The sequence below is a fragment of the Zeus faber genome (genome assembly GCF_960531495.2).
Source record: "Zeus faber genome assembly, chromosome: 3".
In the NCBI taxonomy this organism is placed as follows: domain Eukaryota; kingdom Metazoa; phylum Chordata; class Actinopteri; order Zeiformes; family Zeidae; genus Zeus; species Zeus faber.
Window position 1 is genome coordinate 9,698,593 of NC_137190.1, and position 26,513 is coordinate 9,725,105.

The following is a 26,513-nucleotide window of genomic DNA, read 5'->3' on the forward strand; positions in this document are numbered from 1 at the left end:
ACTCACACTGTGAAAACCAGCATGGTGGGAACTAACAATGTTGACTTGTAAAGTCACAATGGCTAGTAATTAAGGACTATAAATGCAACTTTCTAGGACACCAGAAAGTAATTTTATACAATACGGTACCATTCCAGATATTATTATGGAACATGCACCCAAAAGAAGAAACATTTTGAGCTTCTGTTCAAATATCTTCATAAAACCAAAGTCATTCCACGCTGAGATATTAAGTGTTGGTATTTCAAGGCCACCCCCTGGTATTTTTTTCCATTGTTGAGCTATTTCATGTTTTTCTATGGCACTTACTGTAATATGCTGCAATACACTGACTCCACAGTTACTTCATTTTTGACAAATAACTGACTTTAGCAAAACAGTTCAATTCAAGGTCTTGGTATTATCCGAGCTGGCCTTCCACTCACCATCTAATGAAGCCATTTCTTAACTCCAGTTCAGCCTCTTGACAACCGAGCAGCAACAGCCTTTTGAAGGGTCTATTGAGCGAGCCATGAGCCATCCTCAACCTCATAACACTAGTCTGACTGGTCATCACATTCCCTTTTTTCACTCAAGTAAAATGTTGCAGCATGCAAGCACTGAATACACTGCCAACCATATCCCACAATGCATTGTGATGACGCTACCGCACTACAGTGTACGGCAACAACCAACAATGACGGAGGGCAGGTCGACAAGTGTTGTCATCAAAGTGCTGAGGGGAGGTGCAACGAAAATAAAAAAGAACATTATTATTCTCTTTACTCACACGCTGAACAACGCCGGACGATAGTGCAGAAATGTAGTGAATGTTGCTATTGTCATTTCAGATGCAGCATCGATGTTGCTAAACTGCCAACCGCACCACCATTTTCAGTTCAAGGAAAAAGACGAGTGGGCAGGACTAGCTAGCTTCATTTACTGACTTACCTCGTATTTTAAAGAAACAAATGACTAATTACATAAAAATAATATTTTCTTGGGAGCCCATCGTGGAGACCGATAGGTGCACAAAATGTGTTATCAACTCCTTTCTACCCTCATCCTAATTTGCTTAGATTCATCTCATGTCCAAGCCACTCACGACGACGCACAAAAGAGATTAGAGGCAAGTGATGAGGCAGTTTAAGATATTTTCGGGGAGACAAAAAAGAGGGGGTGGTGGTTTATTAGCTGGACCATGTGTCCTGATAGAGTAAAGCTAAAATGGCATGCTGACTGCCAAGTACAAAACGTCCCCAAAGGGCAGAGTAATGGATGTGTTGAGTGGAATTGAATGGGTGCAGTTTCATATGTCCCTGCTTGATTATTTCTGGGTAATGGGCAGTGTGTTGCAGCCAGGTTTGAACGCTTTCCCTCTTCTGCCGGAGTCATGCCGGCAAGATCGAATGTTTATTTTCAGTCGGACGGAACATAATAAAACTGGAGGAGCAGAGTGATTTAATATTTACTGTGAAGCAGTAAGCAAACACCAGAGATTTCCAAATAAGCTGTCAGCGAGTAAAAAACAAACAAACAAACAAAAAAAAATAGCTATTTGAGTTGTAGCCACAAAAAAAAAAAAAGCCTTTTGCAAGTTTATTTCCATAAGAATAAACAAAAAAAAAAACCCCAAAAACATTTGAACAGGAAAAACAGGGCTGCCACATAGTTCTCTTTAGAATTGAATATTTATATAGGAGTGCCTTAGATTGATTGTTGTTAAATGAAGACTCACATACAACCAAACCATATCAATGCCTCACCAAATATCACAATGTGCAAATAAGCAAAATGTGCGTGTGTGTGTGTGTGTGTGTGTGTGTGTACAAGGACCTTTGGTGTAGCTACAGAACGTTTCAAAATTGCATAAAATTGATCAAAATGATCTAAAAGCGACCTCCAGTATTTTTCAACCCATTTGAGCTATTTCACACTTCTCTGTGTCGTGCGCTGCTAGAACACTTCAACTGCAACGCCACCACTGAACCAAAAAAATAATAATAATAATAAAAAAAAAGTTGTAGCATCACAAGTTGTAAAAAAACTTAACAGCAGCCTTTTAAAGATAAGTGTACTCAGTGAGTCAGCATCTAAACAGAAAAGTACTCTGCTTCAAAACCTCCATTTGATTGGTCGCTATGTTCATGTTCACTCTTCAATATTGACATTGAACAGTAGAGTACTAGCCTTGGCGAGAATCGGCTTCATTATCACTGCATGCCACGGTGTCATGTGACGTTTAATTACAATGGCCAACACCAACCACTTGGAGAAAACAGGAAGTGAAAATGGCCGTGCGTATGCATGAGCAAACTGGGACATGCATGGGCACCTGCCACCGCGATGCGTGTCCCCTTACCTTCTCTGGATGAGGTAGTCTTCTAGGATGTCGAGGCAGCGCACCATCTGGGAGAAGATGAGCACCTTGTGGCCCCCGGCCTTCATCTTGGGCAGCAGCTTGTCGATGAGGACTAGTTTGCCAGCGGACTGCACCATGGCCTGGAGGTGGAAGTCCATGGCGGCGGGGCTGTACACTTCCCTGAAGTCCTCCAAGATCTTCTCCTCTGCTCCTGTGTGACGGTGACATGACACAATGTCAGCGGTGGCGAAAAAGTAAGGAAGTACCTTTACGTTACAGTACTTACTTATTCAGTTTAGACTGTCAACTTTAACTCCACTAGATTTTATTTCAAATACTTTTACTCCAGTAAATTTCTGATACAGGATATGCATGAACAATCATCTGCAGAAAAATCCGCCACGGCATGTCAGAAAGTTTGCTTTCGATGTATTCATTATTAATATTAATATAATATTCCATATAATAATATGTAATATTATATTAATTCCATACATATTGCCACAGAAGTGAAAAGGAACGATGTCTAGTTCTTATAATGTAGCCCTGTGGCAAGAGGAGCAAATTGCAGTTGTGTAGCCCTCATCACTGGTTGGTAATCACTGGTAAAACTGCTGCTCCAACCCACAATAAACATACTGCTACTTAAAATGAAAATAAAAAACAAAAATACAAATATAGCTGCAGGCACTGGGTACACTGGGTCCAGTCTAGTCATGTTAGGTACGTTATAACAGGTTTCTGAGGTTCCGTCGTGATCCAGGGTCACTCCAAATGCGCCGTGTCCATGCCATGTCGGCGGAGGGATGCCGTTTATTTATTTATTTATTAACAGAGATTTACTGTTTTGGAAATAAATTGTGTATGAATAAAGAGATTTATTCATACACATATTTATTCATTCCATTTACTTTGAAAGGTGCATCTCATTTTTGTCGGTTATTGTTTATCTGTTTTAATCATGTTTTTTAAGTATGTCGGTTACCGGTGCTTCATTGGCGCATGTGTCTGACCGACCACCATGGACTAACATCTGGACCAATCACCGTGCACTTACTGTACGTCACTCATGTCCCTCAAGTCCCTCAAGAACGCTCTTTGAAAAATTACAATCGTTCCCAGATCACGTAGTGCGGACGTAAAAGAAAGGGACAGTTCCTCCATAGGTTCTTAGAACTTCTTGTGGCGCGAAAACGCCTTCTGTGAACGATTATAGTTTTCGTGGTTTTGTGAAACGCAGAACAAGTCACAGTTTTCAGAGTTTTAACAAAAAATATTTTGGCAGGAGCCAAATTTATTATTAAATAACACTTTAAAGAGCCGCAACTAGTCCTAAAGGGCTGGACCCCTAACAATTGTTGACTAAGGAGACAGGCAGGCAGATCCATCCCTGTTCTTTGAATCACAAATAAAAAAATACCTGATTTTAATTGGTGTCGTTTTTATGACCTTATGTGCCACATAAAGTCAGACTATAGCATACATAAAACATTATAATACATAACATGCAAGCTATAGGACAAGCTAAAACAATACATCTTTTAAAAAAGGTTACCAATACACCGGATCTGGCGAGGCAACAAGAATGAGCTCACTCTAACCTGAGCAGTGAAAAGACCAGTGAAAAACAGATGATGTCATTTGAAGATTAAATAGAAAACTAAAGGCACTTATTTGTCAAAAATGTATGGCTACTGTGGAATCAATGTATTGCAGCAGGGATATAGAAAAACATAATATCCTCCATCATAAAAGATAATGGAGGTGTCTTTAAGAACTTGTATGAGGCTAGCTTACCTTTGATGAGGTAGGGGTGGTTGCAGCACTTTCTCAGCTCCATCATGGTGTTGACCAGGTTGGGCACGTTGGCCTGGCCTGCTCCCTTGGCCAGAAAGGAGAAGTTCTTCTCCAGTATGGCACGGTAGTATTTCTTCTGAATGTTGGTCAGCTCCACCTCGATGATGGTCTCCTCTTTAGGGGCCAGCTTCTTCTCCACATCCTCCTTCAGCCGCCGCAGCATCATGGGCTTCAGGATGCCCTGAAGCTTTTGGACCTGGGGGGGAAGGAGAGACGCTGGCTGCTTAGTGAGGGCGAGGCCATTTGGAGATTCATTTCGAATTCGTTGAACTGTATCCATTGAATTAAGTGAAATAGATAGTCAACCACCTCGGTATCGTACAAAGGCACAGAAATGAGTGGAACAGAGAAAGACCTTCTGCGCAGTGCGTGTAGAAAGCACAGGTGGAAGAAATCTTGAAATGGTTTCCAGTTGGAATTGGATCAAACTAAAAATACGGAGGTGTGAGCCACCTTTGTATCGTCACAGTTGTGTCAAGAAGCAAAATGACCTTTCTACCTGAAACCATTAGCCACCATATGTTAGTGTGTACGGGTGCGTGCGTGGCCTTGTGTGTGTAAGTCACAAAAAGTTAATGTGAGCCGAAAAACGGCATCGATTGAGAAACGGTACCGATTAAAAAGAACTCCATCTGGACCAACACCAGGTGGAGAGATTGTTAAACCACTCCAATATTATGGTGAAAATATTTTACCCCCTTTTTTTATTTTTATTTTAAAGAATGCCACTTTTTAAGAATCAGCCAGTCAATGTTTGGGCGTTGTGCATGCGCTCCTCTAGATGCTGTTTCTATTCTTGGTGGCGGGAAGGCACAGATCGGGAAAGTGCAAGATGTGAAAGGCAGCCCCGGTGAATAAGATAAACTAGTGTAGCGAGTTGTGGTGAACATTCCCCCACAACATACCCACCGCCTCAAGTGACCAAGAAAAAAAACAAAAAACAAATCAATCACACGGAAGAGGGCATATTTTCGAGAATAAAAGTGAGAAAGGGACGCTGAAAAAAACCAAAACGTTTTGATTGGAATTATTGGAAATGGAATCCACCCAACTCAATATTATAGCTTGCCACTTTAAACAAATATGTGATTACTCCGCCCAGGTAATGTGTTCTCTGATGAAGTGATGAAATAAATAGTTCAGATGTTTCCCTGTTGGGGTACTGGGACGATTTCCAGCCACCGCCTTTCGTGATGACAGCAAAGTTCACGTCACTCCTCGCCGTGTCTGACGCTTCTTAGCATCTCTACAATGTTGCTTCCAGCGTCTCTGCCCGCTTTGCTTCCTTCCCCAAGCCTCACCTGCTCTTCAGTCTTGAGGTCTCCAAACTCCTGCATGAAGGTGTTTTCTGAGGGGAATCGCGCCGGCTCCAGGAAGTGCAGCAGACTGAACAGCTCCTCCACTGTGTTCTGAAGAGGCGTTCCAGTCAGCAGGACTTTGTGCTCCTGAAGAACGACACAGAGCGACGTATATGAACATGGGAGACATTTTAATTTATCTATAATCTTTTTTTCTTTTCCAGTCAGGGGGCTCATCAGCCACACAAGACAATTTGATGCTAACTATCTGATTATTATTTTTATTTATATATGTTAGATCTGGCCAGCACATTATTATTTTTAAATCACAATGCTAAATTAATTCATGCAATATATCATATGCAATATATATTTTGCAGCAGAACATTTCCTTGCAGAGAAACAGTATGGAAGACACAGAGAACATTAAACACCGTGACAAACACTCACACATTCACAAGGAACCGGAAAATGAAAAAATAAAAAATGGAATGTTTAAGGTGTTGTCATAAGATAACACTTAAGTGTACCAGTAAGATAACACTTTATAGATTGCTGGCGGGAAATTCAGAAATGAGGGACTGAGATGAGAGATTCAATGTCAGACACCGTTTAGCAGTCCGTTGACAGGCTGCTTTGCTGCTCTTTGCATTTTTATAGAGCTGGAAAAGTGACTTTATTATGATTCATGATGAAACAACATGTTGGCTTGGTAGATTGTATTTTCTCTTTTAATTAAAGAGAAAGATGTTCGGCATACACATTTCTGACTTATATATATATCATTATATGACATATACTATTAAATCATATCAAGACCTGTATTCAAATCAAAATCCTATTAATAAGAATAATAGTAATAATAACGATAATAATAATAATAATAATAATGATAATAATTATAATAATTATGATAATAATAGTGTGTTTCCTCCCACGTACCAGACTCATGAGCTTGAAGCCCTCCAGCAGCTTGCAGTTCTTGTTCTTGAGGCGATGAGCCTCGTCGATGATCACACAGCGCCAGTCCACAGCGTTCAGCTCAGGACAGCCGCCCAAAATCATCTCAAACGTAGTGATGACGGCCTGGAACCTGTATGCACCCCTCACCACGCGGCCCTGGCCACACAAACACACCAGCAGGTTCATCATCGAAAGCTTTGTACTGGTAGCAATCATTAGATCTTGTGAGTGTTTTTGATGAATCAAATAAAGAGGTAACAGTCAGTGCTGTGCACTCAAATTTCTGGAGATAAGGAAGAAATGTTTTGCCTGCCTGTATTTGTAGGTTAAAAATAAATAAGAAAAAATGTTAATGTTTCTTCAAATGGTGCACATTTTACAATAGGGTTCACATAGTCATAGAAATAACAATTAGTGTTACATTAAAACAGAAACAGCCAAAAAACAGCCAAAAATGACATATTACAGATTTAACCCCAAAAAAACAAAAAGCATACTTTCATTTCACTTTCAAAATCAATACTTTCAGAAAGAATCAACGTTTAAATCAAGTGTCTTGTCACATTAGTTTGATAGCAGAGACGAGGAAACATCACTGTAGGCTGACAAATATGAAAAACAAGATCTCCGTTTCCTCTTTGAAACAAACTGGCTGCGTGAGGGGAATCTGCAGGGGGGCGGCTTCTTCTGCAGCAACGAGTGAGTTTTTATCTTGTTTGCTGTATACCCCCCCTTCCTTCCTTCCTTCCGCCTCCTTCCTCCTCGACGACAGTCCTCGAGGAAGCCTCTCCGTTACCTAGTAACCCACGTCTGCCAGCCTGACTCGCTGGGTGTCGAGAAGGAGCTCCTCTCTCTGATCTGCCTGAGAGGAGCCTCCTTTTGGGGCTGCAGTGACATCACAAGCTGCTCAGCTCGGTTCTGTTCTGATCTTCCTCCCACACGCTCCCCCACCTACGGTACGTCTGCGCGTTAACAACTCCTAAACCGCCTGTCGCCAAACATCACACTGCCGCCGACCGCAGAGAGCGCCGGCCCGCGAATGCACAACCGGCGTGTGTTTGGGCACGTGGCACATGGCATGCGGCGCGCCGTCAGGCGTTACGGAGAAACGCTGGCCCCTTTATAACGGTAAAATCAGTTATAATGGTCTCCAATATCATCTCCATTACTGAAAATATAAAAATACATATTTAGATGCCTTTAATTTGATGTGATATTTAATATTTAATATATTTCATGTTAAGGTTTTTCGTTTTTAATGGTCTGTACCGAAGTGCACCAAACATCACCAGAAGAAAATCTATATGTAAATGTACCTGTTGAAAACAAAACCGATTTGATTTTGCAAGACTATTGAAGACTATTTTTCTTTGCAGTTATATTCATATATGTCATTATCTTGCTACCATTATTACTACTAGTATTATACAGTATTAGTATATGTACAGCTATCATTATTATAATAATAATAATAATAATAATAATAATAATAATAATAATAATAATTATTATTATTATTATTATTATTAGTTGTCATAGCATTAGTTTTAGAATAGCTGTAAGTGTATCATAATACATTATTACCTTTTTTCTTCACTATACCCACCAGGGATTAATAAAGTGTTATCTTATGAGGGACAATATTTCCCCTGTGTGTTTAAATATATACCAATGGTCATTGCCAAAACATCATCAAATGATCAATATCGAGGTAGGAAACATATTGTGATATTTGATTTAGTCAATATCGCGAAGCCCGACTTGAGACTCTGAAGCAATAACTTTGTTTGCTTTGACAATAAAGCCACGGGTCCTTCTAAAAGCATATTTATACGTTTCTCCCAGCATGCAATCCTCCCCGGGGCTCTGTGTTTTATGCATGACAGTCAGACACTGAGCCTTTTCCATCACACTGTCCTTTTGTCGACTGGCTGTTTCCTCATTAGCCCATTCACAGGGCGTCCATGCCGCTGTCACCACTGGGCTGTCACTGAAAAGCTCCCGGTGCACTTGGATGGAAGCACTTGGGACGCGGGCTGCTCCTGCTGTCAGGTCCGCAGGTAAGCGTCATGATCATGGTGGCTTTAAGAGTTTGTTTTCTTCTTTTTAAAAGGTTTGAGGTCGATTTATTTGAGGAGGCCTTTGGCCGATTTATCCCAAACTGGGTGTAACTGAACATTAAAAATCTCAAGACAGAGATCCGTCAGTGTTCAGTGTTCGAAAAAGACACAAAGGTATAGAGACGTAAAAGCATTCTGGAGGTTTGAATAGAATGTTTTAGAAACACCTTGGAGCTGGGGAAGGTCAGGGCGTTGGGCAGGATCTCACAATTCGATTCCATTTCAACACAAAGGGTCATGATTCAATGGAATATCAATTCAAGCTTCTATCAGATTCCATAGGAATACACTGCCATTTTATTGATAATGAGAATTCTGCCAACTTTTCGATCGATATTTCGTTTGATTTATGACTCTGGTGGTATATAATTTAATTTAAGAGGATAATGGTTGCGTAACTTCCAATCCAATTTTTGTTTGACTCCGCTCTAGATGTGACTCTAAATTGAAATTTATCTTCTTCCAAAACGTTCCCATCTGGGGTCAAAATGTTTCTAAGCCAGCATGAAGACAGTTTTCTGGAAACTGGGAAATCATTTGAAAACTGGGCGTCGCCACACACCACCAGCTCCCTTTACCACAGTGAACGGTGACGGAGAAATAACGCCATGACGTACAATCCATAGAGGTTCGGTTCACTTCCCGCAAAACTTGATCCGTCCACATTTCTACTTTGACCATTTCAAAGTCCTTACCTGCGCGTCCTTGAAGTACATCTCGTACTGCTGGAGCATCTGCCGGCTGACCATGCTGCCGTGGTAGACGATGATGTTGAGGTGGGTCCAGTTTCGGAACTCGCGCTCCCAGTTGGCGATGGTGGAGAGCGGGGCGATGATGAGGAATGGCGTCTTAATGCCCATGCGGTAGATTTCATCCAGGAAGGTAATGGACTGGATCGTCTTACCCAGTCCCATCTCGTCTGCCAGGATGCAGTTCCGTCTGTTCAAGAGCAGCAGAATCAGTTAAAATAATAAATAATGTACAAAATCAAATTAATTAATACATAAACAAATATAGAAGTATAATAATTATACAACCACCAGGTTTTGATGTGTGTATTTTAGTCCGAATCTAAGTACATTGTCATACAAATAATAGCGATTCATATTTTGATTTGTCAAGCATTTAATTTTGTTTGTCGTTAACCTATGCTACTCTCTCATTATAAGCTTCTAATAGTGTAATAATTACAATAATACATGCACACACGAGAGCCACTTATTGACATTGAAAAAATCAATGTAGAAATTAAAGTAGACACTTAGACCTATTACAGACCTGCCAACCTTGGGAAATATTTTGAGTACCATAATAGTATAAGAGGGAGTCTCTGTGGTGTGTGAGTTACTGCACCTTAAACACCTCCATCCATTATTCACATTGTAGCCGTCTGGCAATGAGGCTCATCACATTGGACCCAAGCTACTACAGCTAACTATATACAATATACAAATCCATGTCATTAGGATATACGCCTTGAAATGCAATCATCTCGTAAAGCTACCCAACATGGTTACCAACCAGAGATGCACCGATTAAAATTTTCTTGGCCTGTTCCAGTTTAGGATTTTCTAAATGTCTGACGTGCTGATTTTTTGGCCGAGTCGGATTTTCATTCAGTTGTATGCTCATAATAAAACATTGATTAATTAATATATTTTAGATTGTCGTTGGATCATTTTAAGTTTATATCTGTGACTGGAGGAATGACATTTTCTTGTCATTTGGTCTCATTGGGTTTATCTGCTGTACGTCAATGACAAATACGTAGCGTGATCTGATCACATGATAGGACAGCTGCACATACGGACCACGCTGCTATTTTGAGTTACCACAATAGTGAGATTGCTGCCCTTGACACTTTGTGTTCATTATTGTTATTCACTATGGAACAATAATAATACATGAAACTGAAACATAGAATAGTCACTGAGTTCTAGTAAAATTGAATATGGGACCGTCACCAAGTTTCAGTATTATGCAACTGTAACTACAACGCATAACTAACATGTCCAGTTCAAACTTCAAATTAAAGTCTCCTTCACTTTTAGGTGCAAATATAACTTTCTATTATATTTATATATTTATATATGGTAGTTGCTATTCCAAAAAAAACATTGCAATCATTGTAAAACATAAATAAATCACTCTCGTTCAGTCCCCTCCTTCACTAACCGTGCATTAAACCAACTGAATCAAATGAAACGACTCATTTTACCGAGTGACTTGTTAAGAACAGAGAATCAAAACAGACTCAAACTTTTCATCACGAGCAGAGCAACTAGAGCGGAGGCTCCGCTGTAGCGACAGCGATAGAGACGCAGTCTGCACAATTTATCAATATTGTCAGGCGATAGATAAATTGTTTATCTAATCTTCTTCGTTTACCTTAAAGTACCCTCAAACAGCTGACATTTACCTTCTTTGGCTCTTTTTTGAGCATCAACCAGCTACAACGTTATATTGTGTTGGCAACCGTGTTTGAGTATTTCAGCATTTTTACGAGCACGAGTACATGAGCACTGCATCGGGCGTGTAAATTTGACTAGCACAGAATTGGATAAATCTAACACTGATCGGCAGGTCGTGGCCGATCAGGCTGAAACCCGGTCGGTTCCCGTCACTGACCGATCGATTGGTGCGTCTCACGTTTTATATGTTAACTTTACGGTCACAGCGTTAGCGTTACGCCTGAAGGGATAATAAAGTAACGCTGAGTTGCATATCAGTGGATGGTGAGCGAGTGAGTGAGAGGAAAGGGGTTACAGAACCACAAGCACAAGATCGTAGCATCTGGTCCAATTCGAGGGAAGTAGTTGATATACCGAATAAATGTATGGTATTGTTTTGTATTAAGTGATTGTTTTGCACAATTCAATTACAATTTCATTACGCCCGTAACGTCAGATTTTGCAGCGCCTTCCTACCAGGATTGGACGAATATCTCGGCTAGCTGCGATTTTTAGCTCCATTTTCTCTCCTTTTGTTTTGCTCATTTAATGGTCTGTCTCCTCCAGAATTCAACTCAGCAAACATTAGCCTGTTTTAAAGGGGACCTATTAATACTCCTTTTTAGACATGTTAGAGGTCCCACAACCATGTTTTAAAAAAAAAAAAATTCTGAAAATACAACTCAAATTATGCATTCTAGCATGCAGTCAAATATTTCCATCAAAATCTCATGTGAATTTTAAACCAATGTAAAACATGTTGCGTTTAATAAAATGCAAATGAAGGGCATTACTATCAGTTGGGTTGAGGCAAATTAAAGGGGACTTATTATGCTCCTTTTCAACAAGGTAATATAGATCCCTGAGGTCCCGAAAACACCACTCCGATTATGCATTCGATCCAGTCTAGCATGCCTCTGAACCATCCTGTTCCAAAAAGGGGCCGTTTCAGTGTGTTCACAGTGTTCACCTTGATAGAAAATGAGCTGCCAGGCCCCCAGTTCTGAGCCAGAGGGGTTTGAGCACAAGTTCCAGGTTCTGTGAGCCAATGGGGTTTGAGCTTTACTCCGGGTTTCCTTGTATTTACTCAGTAAACTTTCACTGATTTCACCTCATCAGTACAATAAAATCTGTTAATGAACAAATGAATAAATGAATATACAAGGCCTGAATTAAGAGTTAGCACTGACTTTGGTTGCTGTGCTCCAGGCTTGTGGGAGACAAACATACCGCACCGCGACCTTCGGACGCAGAGATCTTTTCTTTCATGTAAAAGTCGGAAAATAAAATAAAATAAATGTAATACATACATTTACGATAAAAGCAGACTACTTTAATTGGTTTTGTTTGGAGAAACGCACAACTGCACCGATAGAGCAGATTACCATATAAAGAATTACGACATGATCTGATGTCAGCTCATGCCAAAAATAGAAGAAACCATTTAAAACCGAGAGTTCAGACTGGTCGGAAGCTTCACAACTTTGTTCAGCGATTACTTTGTCATTAGTTGACCTCATTTTTTGACACTTTGGCCATGTCGAAAAAGAACTTTCGACATTGCAACATTATATATAACACAAGATAAGGAAAAGCATAAAAGGGCCCCTTTAAAACCTAGTGTCTCCACCGACAATGTCATGTCACTGTCATTTACTTCCTGGTGAAATCACATGCGCTGTTTATTTCATTGTATAGTCCTTGCTTTTGGCAAACTGCGTGGCTTTGATGTCACAATGAGTGATGTAACACTCAGCCAATCAGCTGCTTGATTGATACCCACCAAAGTCCACCAATCACAGGAGAGATTATCGGACAGATCCAATCAGCTTCGAGCCATGTGCAGCTTTTGGATTGTGTTGACGCTTTAGACCAGCAACGGTGGCCGGAAGGACAATTTTGACATGTATATCATATATATCATATCAGCCCAACCTGGACTTCCTACGGCAAGATGGGCTTCAGTAGAATTAGAACCGCCCTCCATCTGAGAGCAACCCCAAGCTAAGTGCTCAGCATCGGAAGTGCTGTTGGCTGCAGAGACCAGCACAAATCTTTTAAAACAAAGAGGAATTAATAATAGCTGTCCGTTAAAAAACTGCAGGCAAGGGAAATGTAAGTATTTAAAAAAATAATTCTGCTGTGTGTTTCTTTCTAAAAACAAAATATTTTTTATAGTTTTTATTGTAGACGTATTTATTGTATTTTCTCTTCTCACGTGAAACAAAGAAACAATAAATATCCGGTGTGGTGCCCCTGATGCGATGTCGGCAACGAAAGCCCGAACAACCGTTTAAATGAGGCCTTGTAGATCGAATACGAGTGAAGATTCAACAACTGGAATGCTCATTTCTCACCTCAAATTTGTTTAGAAACTGATTTTGGTGGACTGCTTGAGTGAAATCATCTGAACTTTACAGACAAAAACAACGGACCACGGAGTGAATCTCAAACCCCATTGGCTCACAGAACTGGGGGCCTGGCACCTCATTTTCAATTAAAGCTACATACACTGAAACAGCCCGTTTTGGAACAGGATGGTTCAGAGGCATGTGAGACTGGCTCGAATGCATAATCTGAGTGGTATTTTCAGCAAAGAACTTCAAAAACATGTTTTCGGGACCTCAGATACCTATATTAAGGTAACTTGCTGAAAAGGAGCATGATAGGTCCCCTTTAATTTGCTTGAATCCAACTGATGGTAATGCCCTTCATTTGCATTTTGTTTACTGCAACATTTTTTACATTGGTTTAAAATCCACGTGAGATTTAGATGGAAATATTGGACTGGAATCTGTCTATTATACAAAAATATTGAGGTCAGCTTAAATAACTGCGACGAGGCAATTACGTAATAAATTGTGACTGCGCTGGTGTATAATAGGAATACACCAGGTGCACGTGTGTGGGGTCCTTGTGCCGTGTGTGTGGCTGCGCACACTAAGGTGCAGGGAAACCTCTGAGGGGAATATCATTTCAACGGAACAAACAGAAAAGCAAAAGGGAAAAAAAAAAAACCATCATCATCATCAATAATAATAGGCCTCGGAGATGAGAAACAGAACGCAGGCTAGCGCGGTAGCTTATGCTGTGCTCGGAGAAGCTATTTATCGGGCTGTCCAGTGGGTGGGGGTATTAGGTCTTGATACTAATTGCAACGTGCAGATATTCCCACCAGCCTCCTAAGCGGCTCATCACTACTGATGAATATCTCTGCGTAGGCATATCCAAACAAATGCACAAGCGTATGCACTCTCACGCTGTGGAAACACAGTGTAATCCTTCTGCTCTGGCTGTGGGCGCAGGGAAGCCAATGTCGACGCGGTGGCGAGCGATCTCGACTGGAAATTTTATTTGCGTCACCCAGGCAAGTAATGGGCACTGCCAAATCAGGAAACATGATTCATTATTTATCATGTGAAGTCAGTCCCAGCACACAGAGGTGACTCATCATGTGAGATAAAGTGCCTGGCACGCGGGTCTCTTTGCACCCATGACGAGTTTAAAACGCATGTTGTTGTCCAAGATTCAGACAATCACATTTAGACATACCAAGAGAGTTACTAACTGGTATATGGGACGTGTAATATCCTTATGCATGAGGGATGAGAAGTTTGGCTCTTTTTTTATGATTCAGTTCTTGTCGAGTCACTCAGAAAAAGAGTTGCTCAATTATAAACCTCTGTCTGAGCAGGGGCAAAAGAAAAAAGAAAGAGATTTTGTATGTGTGTGTGTGTGTGTCTATATAAACTGTATCAGTGTGTGCATACATACAGTTTGCAGAAACGTGGCCAACACATCAAAACACGGCTTAAGTGCCCATCTCCATGCGGCACTGACCTGTTGTACCAGTTGAACAGGAGCCAGTTGACTCCCTCCAGCTGATAGTCCCTGAGGCTGTTGCTGTTCCTGTACTCCCTGGACTGCTCCCTCTTCTTCCATAGGCTGGCTGGAGGTCGCTCCTGTTACGGACCCAAAAAAAAAAAAAAAACAAAAAAAAAAAAAAAAAAAAGGATGAGGGATGCGTGACGTCTACAAAGTTTCCTGGCTATTTTCTGTTTTCAATTTCTGTCCAACTACTGTAAGTAAAGACAGACATATTAAGGCTGTTTAACGACCCACAGACACCCCGAAGTTGCTCGGCGATGAGACACCACCCCCCCCCCCCCCCCCCCCCGAGCTAAACTAATAAGATTCCCAGTGCAAACAGATGAGACGGGGCTCGGGGCGTCGCTCACCATCCGGCGTGAGTCTGGCTTGGCTGCCTGCAGCTGCTCGAACTCCTCGATCTTGCTCTGGTCCACGTCCCCCTTCAGCTCCCAGGTGCTGTCCTCGTACGGCAGCGAGCACCACTTCACCAGGTAGTACACCACCTCCTGGAAGCGGCAGAGTGGCGTTATCACGGCACGCCAAGGCTAGGCTTCTCTTTAACCGCACTATCAAAGGCTGCAAGGGAGCCCATTAGGACGGCCTTGGGCATTTCTCAACTACAAAGAATTAGTTTGAGCAGGGAACACGCACAACCCCCACCACCACCACCAATAATACAGTATTCACACACAGGGAGACACATGCACGCACCATTTATTAGAGGTAATTTCAAGTGTGTGTGTTTTTTTTCCCCCTTACCTCTCCGGTGTCCTTGTCTTCACAATAAGACACTTCGAGCACTCTGTCTACCTCAAGATAATCAGGGTTAAAGGGCTCTTCCTCCATCTGTGTGTGATAGTATGAAGGAGAGAGAATATGAGAGAGAAGGAGATTAAAAACCTAGCTTCCCACACACCATCTGGAATGTGAACCCAACATCACTGCTCTTAATTGACTGCGTGTACACAGATGTGCATACAGGAACAGATACAGATACAATAAGCGCACACATACACACACACACACACACACACACACACACACACACACACACACACACACACACACTAAAAGGTGCAAATAATTGAACATTAATGCTAACAAACCCTTTTAGACTCCCACACACAAAAAGTACATTTTAATGTCAAGTCCAGTTTAATGTCGGTGGCATGTCTGCGCACACACACCAAATGCCCGTCCATCTGTGCACAGGCACAAATATATACACCACACAGGCGCGCAGAAACACAACATGCGCACGGTCACATGGCTTACATCGGCGAAGAAAAGTGCCCTCTGTGCTTGTTTTATCTTGAAGCGTTTGATCTTCTGCTGGATCCTCTTGTCTTTCTCAAGCTGCCGCTCCGTGGCCCACTCGCAGTGCAGGTAGGAGCTGTGACAAGGAAATCACGCGGTGCGTGAAGACACATGAGACACCACTCCGAACCGGCTCGCCACACCAGAGGGTTCAAAATTAAGTCCACTGTTGTGTTACACGGGATCATTGTTTTGGACTGTTTGGGGACACCTGGATGTCTGCAGGTGTAAGAGTTAAATGTAATACTTTTTAAGACAAAGTTTGACTGAATCATCTTTCTTACATCCAATTAAATATTGAAGGTACATGTAGCAGGGATGAAGGTTAGTATTAAATTCAGCTGTGGGTTCAAAGTGGAGGTATTTTGTACCCCCACTCTGTAATACCTTTTTGAGTCTTATTTTATTTTTATTTTATTTTATTTATATTATTCTATTCACTAACTGCATTACGTTTTAGGAATCAGTTAGTTTCAGTTAGTTGCTAGGTAGGAATTAGGTTAGCTCTTATGTTCGGTATAGTAACTATTGTGCATAATCTCCGGGTGCATTGCAGAGACATTTCAGTGCATATATGTATGAACGTATGTATATGTATGTGAAAAATAAACCTCTTGAATCTTGGGTTAAGGGTTTCTTGAAAAGTTGACTCTTTTATAGAAGAACCAGACTCATTTCGACAAAAATAAATATATGAATTAATAAAATTAGAAAATGTTTGTTGATGACCTCATGAATTCAAATGCAAGACTACTGAATGACTTTTAAGGCCTAATATTTGTAAAAAAAAAAAACGGGTTTAAGACATTTTAAAGTTTGTTTTAGGACCTGCAGACACCCTTGACACAGTAGCAGGACTGACCGTGACGGAGGGGAAAAGCTTTTCATTCTGCAGCTCTGACCACAGATTCCTCCCCCCCCCCAGCCATGCAGAACTATTTTCATGGGCTACAGGCAGATGTAAAAGATTTTTGGTTTGGCATCAGCAGATTTCAATATCTGAATCCAAAAGAGAAAATGGCACTATCGTGCCGTCTCGAATTATATGTCGAGCGCTCGATACATAATTCTAAGTATGACATGCGGAAACTCAGGCATGTGAAAATACGCCTGGGCGTAATCTGTTTTTTAATGACGGATTGCCTGCCAACTGCAAAGTAATTGTTTTGTGGAGACGCAGAGGTAATAAACACTTTTCATAAACTGTGACTTTCATAACAAATAACTGTATGCAGTTGCTAGAATTTTTTAATATACGCGCATGTCCCATTTCTAATTTGGCCCACAGGAGTGCAAAAAGGAAGAGTTTATGAAACACAGCGACAGGAGCCGTGACTTACTAGTTTTTGTATTTTACAAAGAACTCCTCCACGTCCACCACCACTCCAGGAGAAACCTGAGGAGAGTTTGGAAAAAAAAAAATAATTGGAATCAACTCAACAAGCATTGCGTTGCTGCGACTTTGTCTTCTCGAAATGGTTGATAAACTGTACATACAGGAACAATGCTTTGTGTGTATCCCGGGCATGGACACACGGACTTCAGTGTTCAAGGGACCAAACAGGAACCATCAGCTCTCGTAAAACCTCTAAAAAACCCTAGGTTTTCTCATCCAGATTTTACCCATCATCTGTGCTTGGCTTGTTTGTAGTCTTTCTTGTACGCTTCTACTGCCTTTTCCGTATTCTGTAACGCTCTGTTGTACAGCTAGGAACTAGAAAAAGAGGAACCCTTTATGGGACCGCATTTAAGTGCGGTGAGAATAGGTCGTGGACCGAGAGAAGTTGAAGTGCCAAAAGAACCTGAACAAAACCACAAGGGAGATTTGAAATATGGCCCTACCTCCTTCTTGACCACACGGGAGGACATGACTTTGTCAACGACAGCAGCGTCCTCCTCACTGGGGTTCTCCTGCAAAGACAAGCAACACGGTGCATTCAGGGGTAAGGGAGGGTTCACCGTATCCCTGTATACGTGTTATGATGGATCAAATAAATAAAACAATTGAAATTAAATAGGTGTGTAAGTGTCTTAATAAGTGCATAAGACAAGAGGAAATAGTTGAAGGCAGAACTTGCATTGACAATACACAGGATACACCAAAGCAGGACTAAAAATCATCTAATTAATTATCCCTCTCATTTCATCTGCCAACTGCCTGTACTAAATACATTTTTTATGATATCACCCCCATGGGCATATTTGTGGGATTCCTGTACAATGACTGAAAGCCAAGCTGCATCCTTGAGATGTTATCTTCAGTGAAGCTCTCTGTGCTGTATTCGTCTCTGAGGTTCTATTCTTTATGTACCATCTCTATCCGTACGTTCTGTTGCATTTCAAGTTGTCAGGACATTCTGACAGGTCCAAATCTTTTTTTACATTTATTGTACTTGGTAATGAAAATGATTATTTACTTTACTCTGTATGAAACTGAGGTAAATGTAAATTTCCATAATTACCTGCATTACACCCCAAAAAATACAACCAATCCAAAATACGTAAAAAAAATACAAATAAAAATCACCAGTTTACAACAACTGAACTGTTTTTAAAAATACTCCGCATATTGAGTCCATGGATTACCAGCATAAACAAAGATAGATCCTTTTTTGTATGTGGACTTCAGTCAAGACAGGAGGAAATTAATTACTCTAGACCAGTGATTCTCTACCTTTTCGATATGAAGGACGTGTGCGAGCAGAGATACTCACCACAAAGAGCTGGACTGCAGGCTCCTTGCGCACCGCAGCGTTGGTCTTCTTGGCTTTGACAATGACCTTCACCTCCTCATCAGACAGCCTGGTCTCCAGCTCCTCAGAGTACTTTTTTCTCTTCATTTGACGATTGGAACGGCGTTTCTATACGGTGGAGGAAAACAATATATACATATATAAAAATATATATTCCTACACACCTGCATTAAAACCAGAAACATGCTGCCATTTATTAAACACAGCCAGGAGATTCCTCCACTCATTAGCCCTGATCCAGAGTTGGCAAACCTTTTAGCTGAAACTGAGGCACTGTCTTGCTCACAGAGGCGTCAGTAGAGCTGATGCTTGCTGACCCAGAGGCTTGAACCTGGGGTTTGTAAGAGAGTCCTCTGTAGCTCCCCGTTTGTTAACTATTTTATGCAGGAAATGAAACTTTGTAAGGTAATACATTAATCCAGGAGAGTTGCAGTGCTGCAAACAGCTCAGGTGTCTTATAACACAGTGATTTCAAAACAGCATTTCAAATTAAGTATTTATTTTCCCTGAAGATTAAAAATAAGTCATTTCCACAGTGGAACTAACGACTTGCAAGTTGTGTACAGTGTCACAGCACCCTAGGCATGCAAAAAAACTGAAAAGGGAGCTTGCCGCGGAAAATGCTGCACAATTGTTGCCCCCAATCTGCAACAGTGCAGAAGCCTTCTAGGGGCACACTAATCAATGTGGTCTTGGTGGTCGAATTGTCAATGTGTCTTGGGTGCGTTACACCATTATCGTCTAGAGTCTTGATGTGTGGCCACTGGCCAGCATTAGGCGCCATTAAACCACAATATACAGAAGTGTTGCTTTTGCCAGAGTTAAGAATAGGGCTGTGACGATTTGAAAATGTTCTTACCACGGTTAAAAGCAACGTATAACCGCGGTACTGCGGTTTACCAACGGGGGGGTGTCGATCGGTACAGCCCTAGAAATAATAAATAATAATCAGACACACACAAAAGAAAACCCCCGTATGTGTAATGGACTGTCCCTCCTTCTCGTGCCCAGTGCACAAAGCTAAAGTGACGCGCGGAAGAGGAGCAACTGAAAAGTTTAAGTCCTGTACATAGGATGGAAGACAGTCAATGATAATAACTAATCAATAATTATTGTGTTTGGATTTCATATCCTCCTGTAACTTTCACCGGCAAAGAAAAAAAAGAAATACAAAATATAATGTATATCTTTACTGTAAATATATAATTTGCAGTGATGCGGTAATGAGATCAATACCGAGGAGACGTCACGTCACCGTAGTATTGCGGTAATGTGGTCACAGCCCTAGTCAGGAATGAAATCATTTGTTTTGTTTTTATGTGCACTTATTCTTAAAAAAAAAAAAGCCAGTTTGTTTTACACAAGCTAGACGGTCAGAGAGTCAAACGATATGAATAATATTGCCCAATTCCAATCCAAAGGGAGATAACCACCAAGACCAGAGTCAGTGATTTGACCCAACGGCAACAACATTTTATGGCTGACTTTCAGTACAGCCTATGCGACATTATACCTCCCAGTCAAGCCTGTGTAATTACATTCCGCGTGGGCTGCTGTATCCTGCATCGATACACCTGCCCCTACTAATGATAATATGAAGGTAATTAGTAATAAATGCCACTGAGCTGAAATAAATTAGCTGTAGAGGAGAATATCTCTACGCAGGTAAACTCATATACTCAAGAGCCAAGATAAGCCATGCCAAGCCAGACAAACTGCCTCGAAAAGGGACGGCACCCCTCCAGGGGAGTTGCATCTGTCGACCCTGCTGCTTTGCCTTGTTCAAGCAGGATCACCCTAAATAAGTCATCAACAGGCTGTTTTATTTAAGGCAGAAGGTGCCACATTTGATTGGCATAATGCCTCCAGGGTGGTCGCAAGGACAGGAAGGCAGGCGGAGAGGTGGGGGTTCTTGCGGGAGATCCGAGAGGCACTCGTCAGCTCTGGTATTTCAAGCCATAGGATCTCAAATTGCAGATCTGTCCTTTCTTTGATTGCCAAGAGTCTGAGTGTGCACTGGTTGCCTTTTACTCTCCAGACTGAACTTTAAATGAGCGTGTTACACAGAGAGTTTACCATTACAAGCTACTGTTAGACATCTGAAGAGATGAACATTTATCGGCTATAAGCAAGATTAAATATTGACATACAATAACTTGCAAATCTTGACATTTGTAGATGACGAATTAGATCTTTCAAAATATTCTTTCCATTTGAGTACTTTCTGTACCCTAGATTATGCACACACTGCATTCATGCAACATTGAATATGGGCTTAAAAGCTTCTACTGCAGAGGTAGAGGCCGAGGTGACCAGAACTGTAATGCATTCTGGGCAGGTTCCAACGTGATTCGGATGCGATTTTGCTCCATTCAATCACAATCCAATCACTCAAGACATACAGTATACTGACGCCAGCTGTTAAGAGGTCTGCAAGGAAGGGGTAGTTTTTCCCAACATGCTATCGAGACAAATAAAAGGCACCAGAGTCCAACAGAACAATGCCATCGCTCAAGACAGCAGTCGTCTGCGCAGGTGAAAATAAACTAAAGACAGCGGCTGGTTATAAGCTGTGTTTGGTGGAAAACAGCAAGCTATCGTGATTGCTGTATGTATGTGTGTTATCAAGATGGAGATGAAATCACAAGTTTAATTTCTTTGGTGGGTGCGAGTCCGAGTTGGACGTCACAACAGCAGCATTAGGGCATCAAATATTCCACCTTGAAACTTATTTTACTCCAGAATGATGAATTACTGAACAAAGCTGCTACCACGTGTGCTTGTGAGTGTGGATGTCCACTGGGATATCATTTGCTGCTGCCATTCATTTGTATCTTTGACAGATAAGAAAATATGCATTTGGGATAGCCACCCCGCTGCACGGAACCTCCTGTGAGCCCTACAGGCCATCAAAGCTCGGGCTTACTATTTGAGAGCATTTCCTTCAGTGTGCACACTCAGTGTGATGAACCGTGATGGACACAAATCCGCGGCCAGTGATTCCTCTATGCCAACTTATTGTGTCTGTGTTGAACCTTACCGAGTCGTCTTTAGAGGAGCGGCGGGGCGGAGGGTCGTCATCAGACTCCTCCTCTGAGGACGCAGGCTTTCTTTTCTTCTTCTTTCCAATCTTGATGACAATTTTCCTAGGAGAGGCAAAACATGAAGGAAAAGAATATAAATTTGCCACTGCAGAAAAGTTTGGATGCGGGGCAAATTGGACATGGACTGATCAAATTTTCCATTTGGGGCATGTATGATGAGCAGCCTTGAGTGCCTTTACCGCAGTACCATACCAGTGACACTTAATACAATCTAGCAGCATAATTTCAGCATTTTAGCATTGACTCGATACCAAAGTACCAGTTTTTGTGACATCTAGGGTTGTGACGTTATGGTACGGGGGCTAAGATAGTGAACATCACGCACGGTGCTTGTTTTGTTACATAAGGGAACAGAGTAAAATAAAATAAATTATGAATAAAAACACTGTTTTGGCGCACCCATCACGGGCGCACCCATGGCACACCGGAAGTTGCGCCCACCATCGCTTGCGCCCTGATGCCACAGTCAGTAGTGTCCGAGAGGGAGCGATCGGGGCACAGATCGCAATTATATCGAGCAATTATTTAATATTATATAGTTATGTTTACAATGACATACTGAGGGGGACAACTCTCCAGACCCCTTCCCGGCCCCCCATAATTTCCGTCCCCTGACCGTGCCCCGTTCATATCGAATCCGATTAGACTGAAGAAATTCTGAGTCAGGTACAGCCCTAGAAATAATTAATCATAATCGGACATACAAAAAAGAAATCCCCAATATGGTTAATGGATTGTCCCTCCGCCTCGCGCGCAAAGCTGAAGTGACGAGCTGAACCAGACTCAGTGGAGCAACAGAAAAGTCTCTCCAGAAGTCCTTGAACATAGGATGCAAGACAGTCAATGATGATAACTAAACAATGATTATTGTGTTTATAATTTATATCCTCCTGTAACTTTCACCAGCAAATAAATTAAATACAAAAAAATAAAAAATACACACACACACACACACACACACACACACACACACACACACACACACACACACACACACACACACACACACACACACACACACACACACACACACACACACACACACACACACACACACACACACACACACTCTTTGCGGCGATGACTGTATTTCCAGTAATGCAGTTATCGTTGGTTTCCCCCTTTGGCAACCACTTTTTAACAGAAAAAACAGGTACAGCAAACAGCAGAACATGCACCCCAAAATAAATAGATTTGTTGCATCAGTGATATTTAAATATTGCTGTTAGAGTCGAGTCCATTTACTCACATGCAGCATTTTATATATATATATATATATATATATATATATATATATATATATATATATATATATATTTCCGTCCGAGAGAACAACGTTATCTGTGATCGATTGACGAGTGGACTCGTTCTCTGATATTACGTTAGAACTGGGACGAGGACAGGGCTCTAGCCTCCAGTTGAAAGCGCTCAAAGCATAAAGCGGCAATGCATTCACGGTTTGGAAAACTGTGTGTAAAATGGAAGTAAAATGTGTGTTGGAAGTGACGCGCTCATTGGAACTCAGAAAACCGTCGGCTACCACCATAAGTATATTTACGACCTTTTTTCACCACACATGTGTTTGCATCCCTGCACATTTAACTAAAACTAAACTAGAGAGTAAAACGTAAGAAATACATTTTAGTTAAATATAGACAGAAACAATTGAAAGTAACTGAAACGATAGTGTACTTACAAAACTAACCGAAATTTAAAAAATACATACAGGAAATGTCTTTAGTTTTAGCCTTTTTTCGAGTCAATTTGGTCAAATTTGTCAATAGCCGTTACAATACAATAATCAGCTCTCATCTTTGTAGACAGACAACATTACACCGCGTTCCAAATTATTATGCAAATTATATTGTTCTCTGATTTTCCTAAATAGTTTATGCAAATGACAGTCAGTATAATTCATAATAATAATAATATAATTCATATAAAAAGTCATCAACCATTAGGGTATAGTTCAAATGTTATTGAACAAACCTCCCAATGATAACAGTATTTTTTTCAAAAATAAAAAACTCAAAATTCACTGTTCCAAATCATTATGCAGAACAGAGTTTCAACATTTTATAGATTTTAAGAACTGAAAATGGTCATTTGTTGAATTTGCAGCATTAGCAGGTCATATTTACTGAAAACAGAAGCTATTTCAATCAAAAACATCTTATCAGGCCAAGTTACATGTGAACATAGGAGCCTTCTTTGATATCACCTTCACAATCCTTGCATCCATTGAACTTGGGAGTTTTTGGAGAGTTTCTGCTTGAATTTCTTTGCAGGATGTCAGAATAGCCTCCCAGAACTGCTGTTTTTACATAACATTACATTGCATTACATACATTGCATACTAGACGACCAGCTCTACCAGTTCTCAATAGGGTTGAGGTCAGGGGAGGATGGGGGCCACACCATCAGTTTCTCTCCTTTTATGCCCATAGCAGCCAATGACACGAGGTATTCTTTGCAGCATGAGATGGTGCATTGTCATGCATGAAGATGATTTTGCTACGGAAGGCACGGTTCTTCTTTTTGTACCATGGAAGAAAGTGGTCAGTCACAAACTCTAAACTTTGCTGAGGTCAATTCCACACCTTCAGGGACCCTAAAGGGGCCTACCAGCTCTCTCCCCATGATTCCGGCCCAACACATGACTCCGCCACCTCCTTGCTGACGTCGCAGCCTTGTTGGGACATGGTGGCCATCCACCAACCACCCACTACTCCATCCATCTGCACCATCCAGGGTTGCACTGCACTCATCAGTAAACAAAATTGTTTGAAAATGAGTCTTCATGTATTTCTTGGCCCACTGCAACCGTTTCTGCTTGTGAGCATTGGTTAAGGGTGGTCGAATAGTCGGTTAATGCACAACTGCAAGCCTCTGGAGGATCCTACACCTTGAGGTTCACGGGACTTCAGAGGCACCAGCAGCTTCAAATACCTGTTTGCTGCTTTGTAACAGCATTTTAGCAGCTGCTTTCTTGATCCAATGAATTTGTCTGGCAGAAACCTTCCTCATTATGCCTTTATCTGCACCAACCCGTCTGTGCTTTGAATCAGCCACAAATCTCTTCACAGTACGACGATCAGCTTAAGTTTTCGTGAAATATCTAATGTTTTCATACCTTGTCCAAGGCATTGCACTATTTGAGGCTTTTCGGCAGCAGAGAGATCCTTTTTCTATCGCTTGAAACCTGTGGCCTGCTTAATCATGTGGAACATCCTTCTTGAGTAGTTTTCCTTTAATTGGGCTCACCTGGCAAACTAATTATCACAGATGTCTGAGATTGATTTCAATGATCCAAAGAGCCCTGAGACACAATACCATCCATGAGTTTAATTGAAAAACAAATAAATTAAATGTTTAGGACACTTAAATCCAATTTGCATAATAATTTGGAACGCGGTGTAATAATGAGCATGGCTCAGACCTCATCTGGTGGAGAGCTTCTTTAAAATGGAAAGAAGCAAATGAGAATTTACAACTGTTAACAATGAGGGGACAAACAGGACTGGTGAGATTCTTATTGTCTGTGTGGTGAGCATATAAATGTGGGTGTAAGAGAGGGACAGGCTTAGTGTGATCAGGCCAAGTGTGACCAGAGGAGTCGTGTTATCCAAGCTCTTGTCTGTCTTGATTTGTGTTTCTTCCCATCTCAAGATTCAGAATCTGTAACGTATTGGATAAAACACAAACTAAAATTAATTTTGTTCAGTTACTGCAATGAATCTTTTAAACATTATTTTACGTGTATGTCAAATTTTGATTATGTGTAACTGCAAAGTAGTATCTTCATTACTCAGAATATAAGCTGATTAAAAATGGCAACCATATTTTCAGTTTTAAAGTTAAAGTTTTAAAGTTAATGTTGAGCCCTGAGAAGGGCCATTTATATATAATGGAACATTAAACCACTGTTGAGATTACATTTACATTACATATAGTCATTTAGCAGACGCTTTTATCCAAAGCGACTTACAATTGTTCAAACCCCGACGGACGCAGCCATCAGGAGCAATTAGGGGTTAAGTGTCTTGCTCAAGGACACTACAGCATGCTAGGAGGAGAAGCCTGGGATCAAACCAGCAACCTTTGGATCACTAGACCACCAGCTCTACCTCCTGAGCTAACATCCCAATGAGATGTATTCATCTGATTCTCTTGTCCTCCTTTTATGTACAATCTGCAGTCATTGTACACCAACTATTTTGAGATTATGCCAACATAGCTTGTACTGTACACTAAATATACTCCCTCCACTGTAAGCATGCAGTGTTGTGAACCAAGTTATTAGTACCACATAAACTCATGTAGGGTGTATGTTAAAGGACAGATTTGCTATATTTCAACCTGGGCCGCATCAAAAAATGAACAGGAAGATCAAAAAATTGTCAAGACAGTCTGTGTTATACCCTTACTAAAATAATGGTC

At 41.1% G+C, this 26,513-nt stretch overlaps 1 protein-coding gene across 4 annotated transcripts in view; it reads right to left on the bottom strand.

Annotated features, from left to right (window-relative positions):
* The window catches only part of chd9 (chromodomain helicase DNA binding protein 9), a 92,296-nt gene that overhangs the window by 24,445 nt on the left and 41,338 nt on the right, over positions 1-26,513 (bottom strand). For all 4 annotated transcript variants that reach the window (XM_079997653.1, XM_079997656.1, XM_079997655.1 and 1 more), the window contains 13 exons: positions 22,010-22,115; positions 18,931-19,077; positions 18,059-18,127; positions 17,557-17,612; positions 16,175-16,292; positions 15,659-15,745; positions 15,268-15,405; positions 14,870-14,991; positions 9,275-9,518; positions 6,439-6,615; positions 5,500-5,643; positions 4,139-4,394; positions 2,342-2,552 (listed from right to left, as the gene is read on the bottom strand). In XM_079997653.1, the coding sequence (XP_079853779.1) occupies positions 2,342-2,552; positions 4,139-4,394; positions 5,500-5,643; positions 6,439-6,615; positions 9,275-9,518; positions 14,870-14,991; positions 15,268-15,405; positions 15,659-15,745; positions 16,175-16,292; positions 17,557-17,612; positions 18,059-18,127; positions 18,931-19,077; positions 22,010-22,115 (1,875 nt within the window). The remainder of the gene's footprint in view (positions 1-2,341; positions 2,553-4,138; positions 4,395-5,499; positions 5,644-6,438; positions 6,616-9,274; positions 9,519-14,869; positions 14,992-15,267; positions 15,406-15,658; positions 15,746-16,174; positions 16,293-17,556; positions 17,613-18,058; positions 18,128-18,930; positions 19,078-22,009; positions 22,116-26,513) is intronic.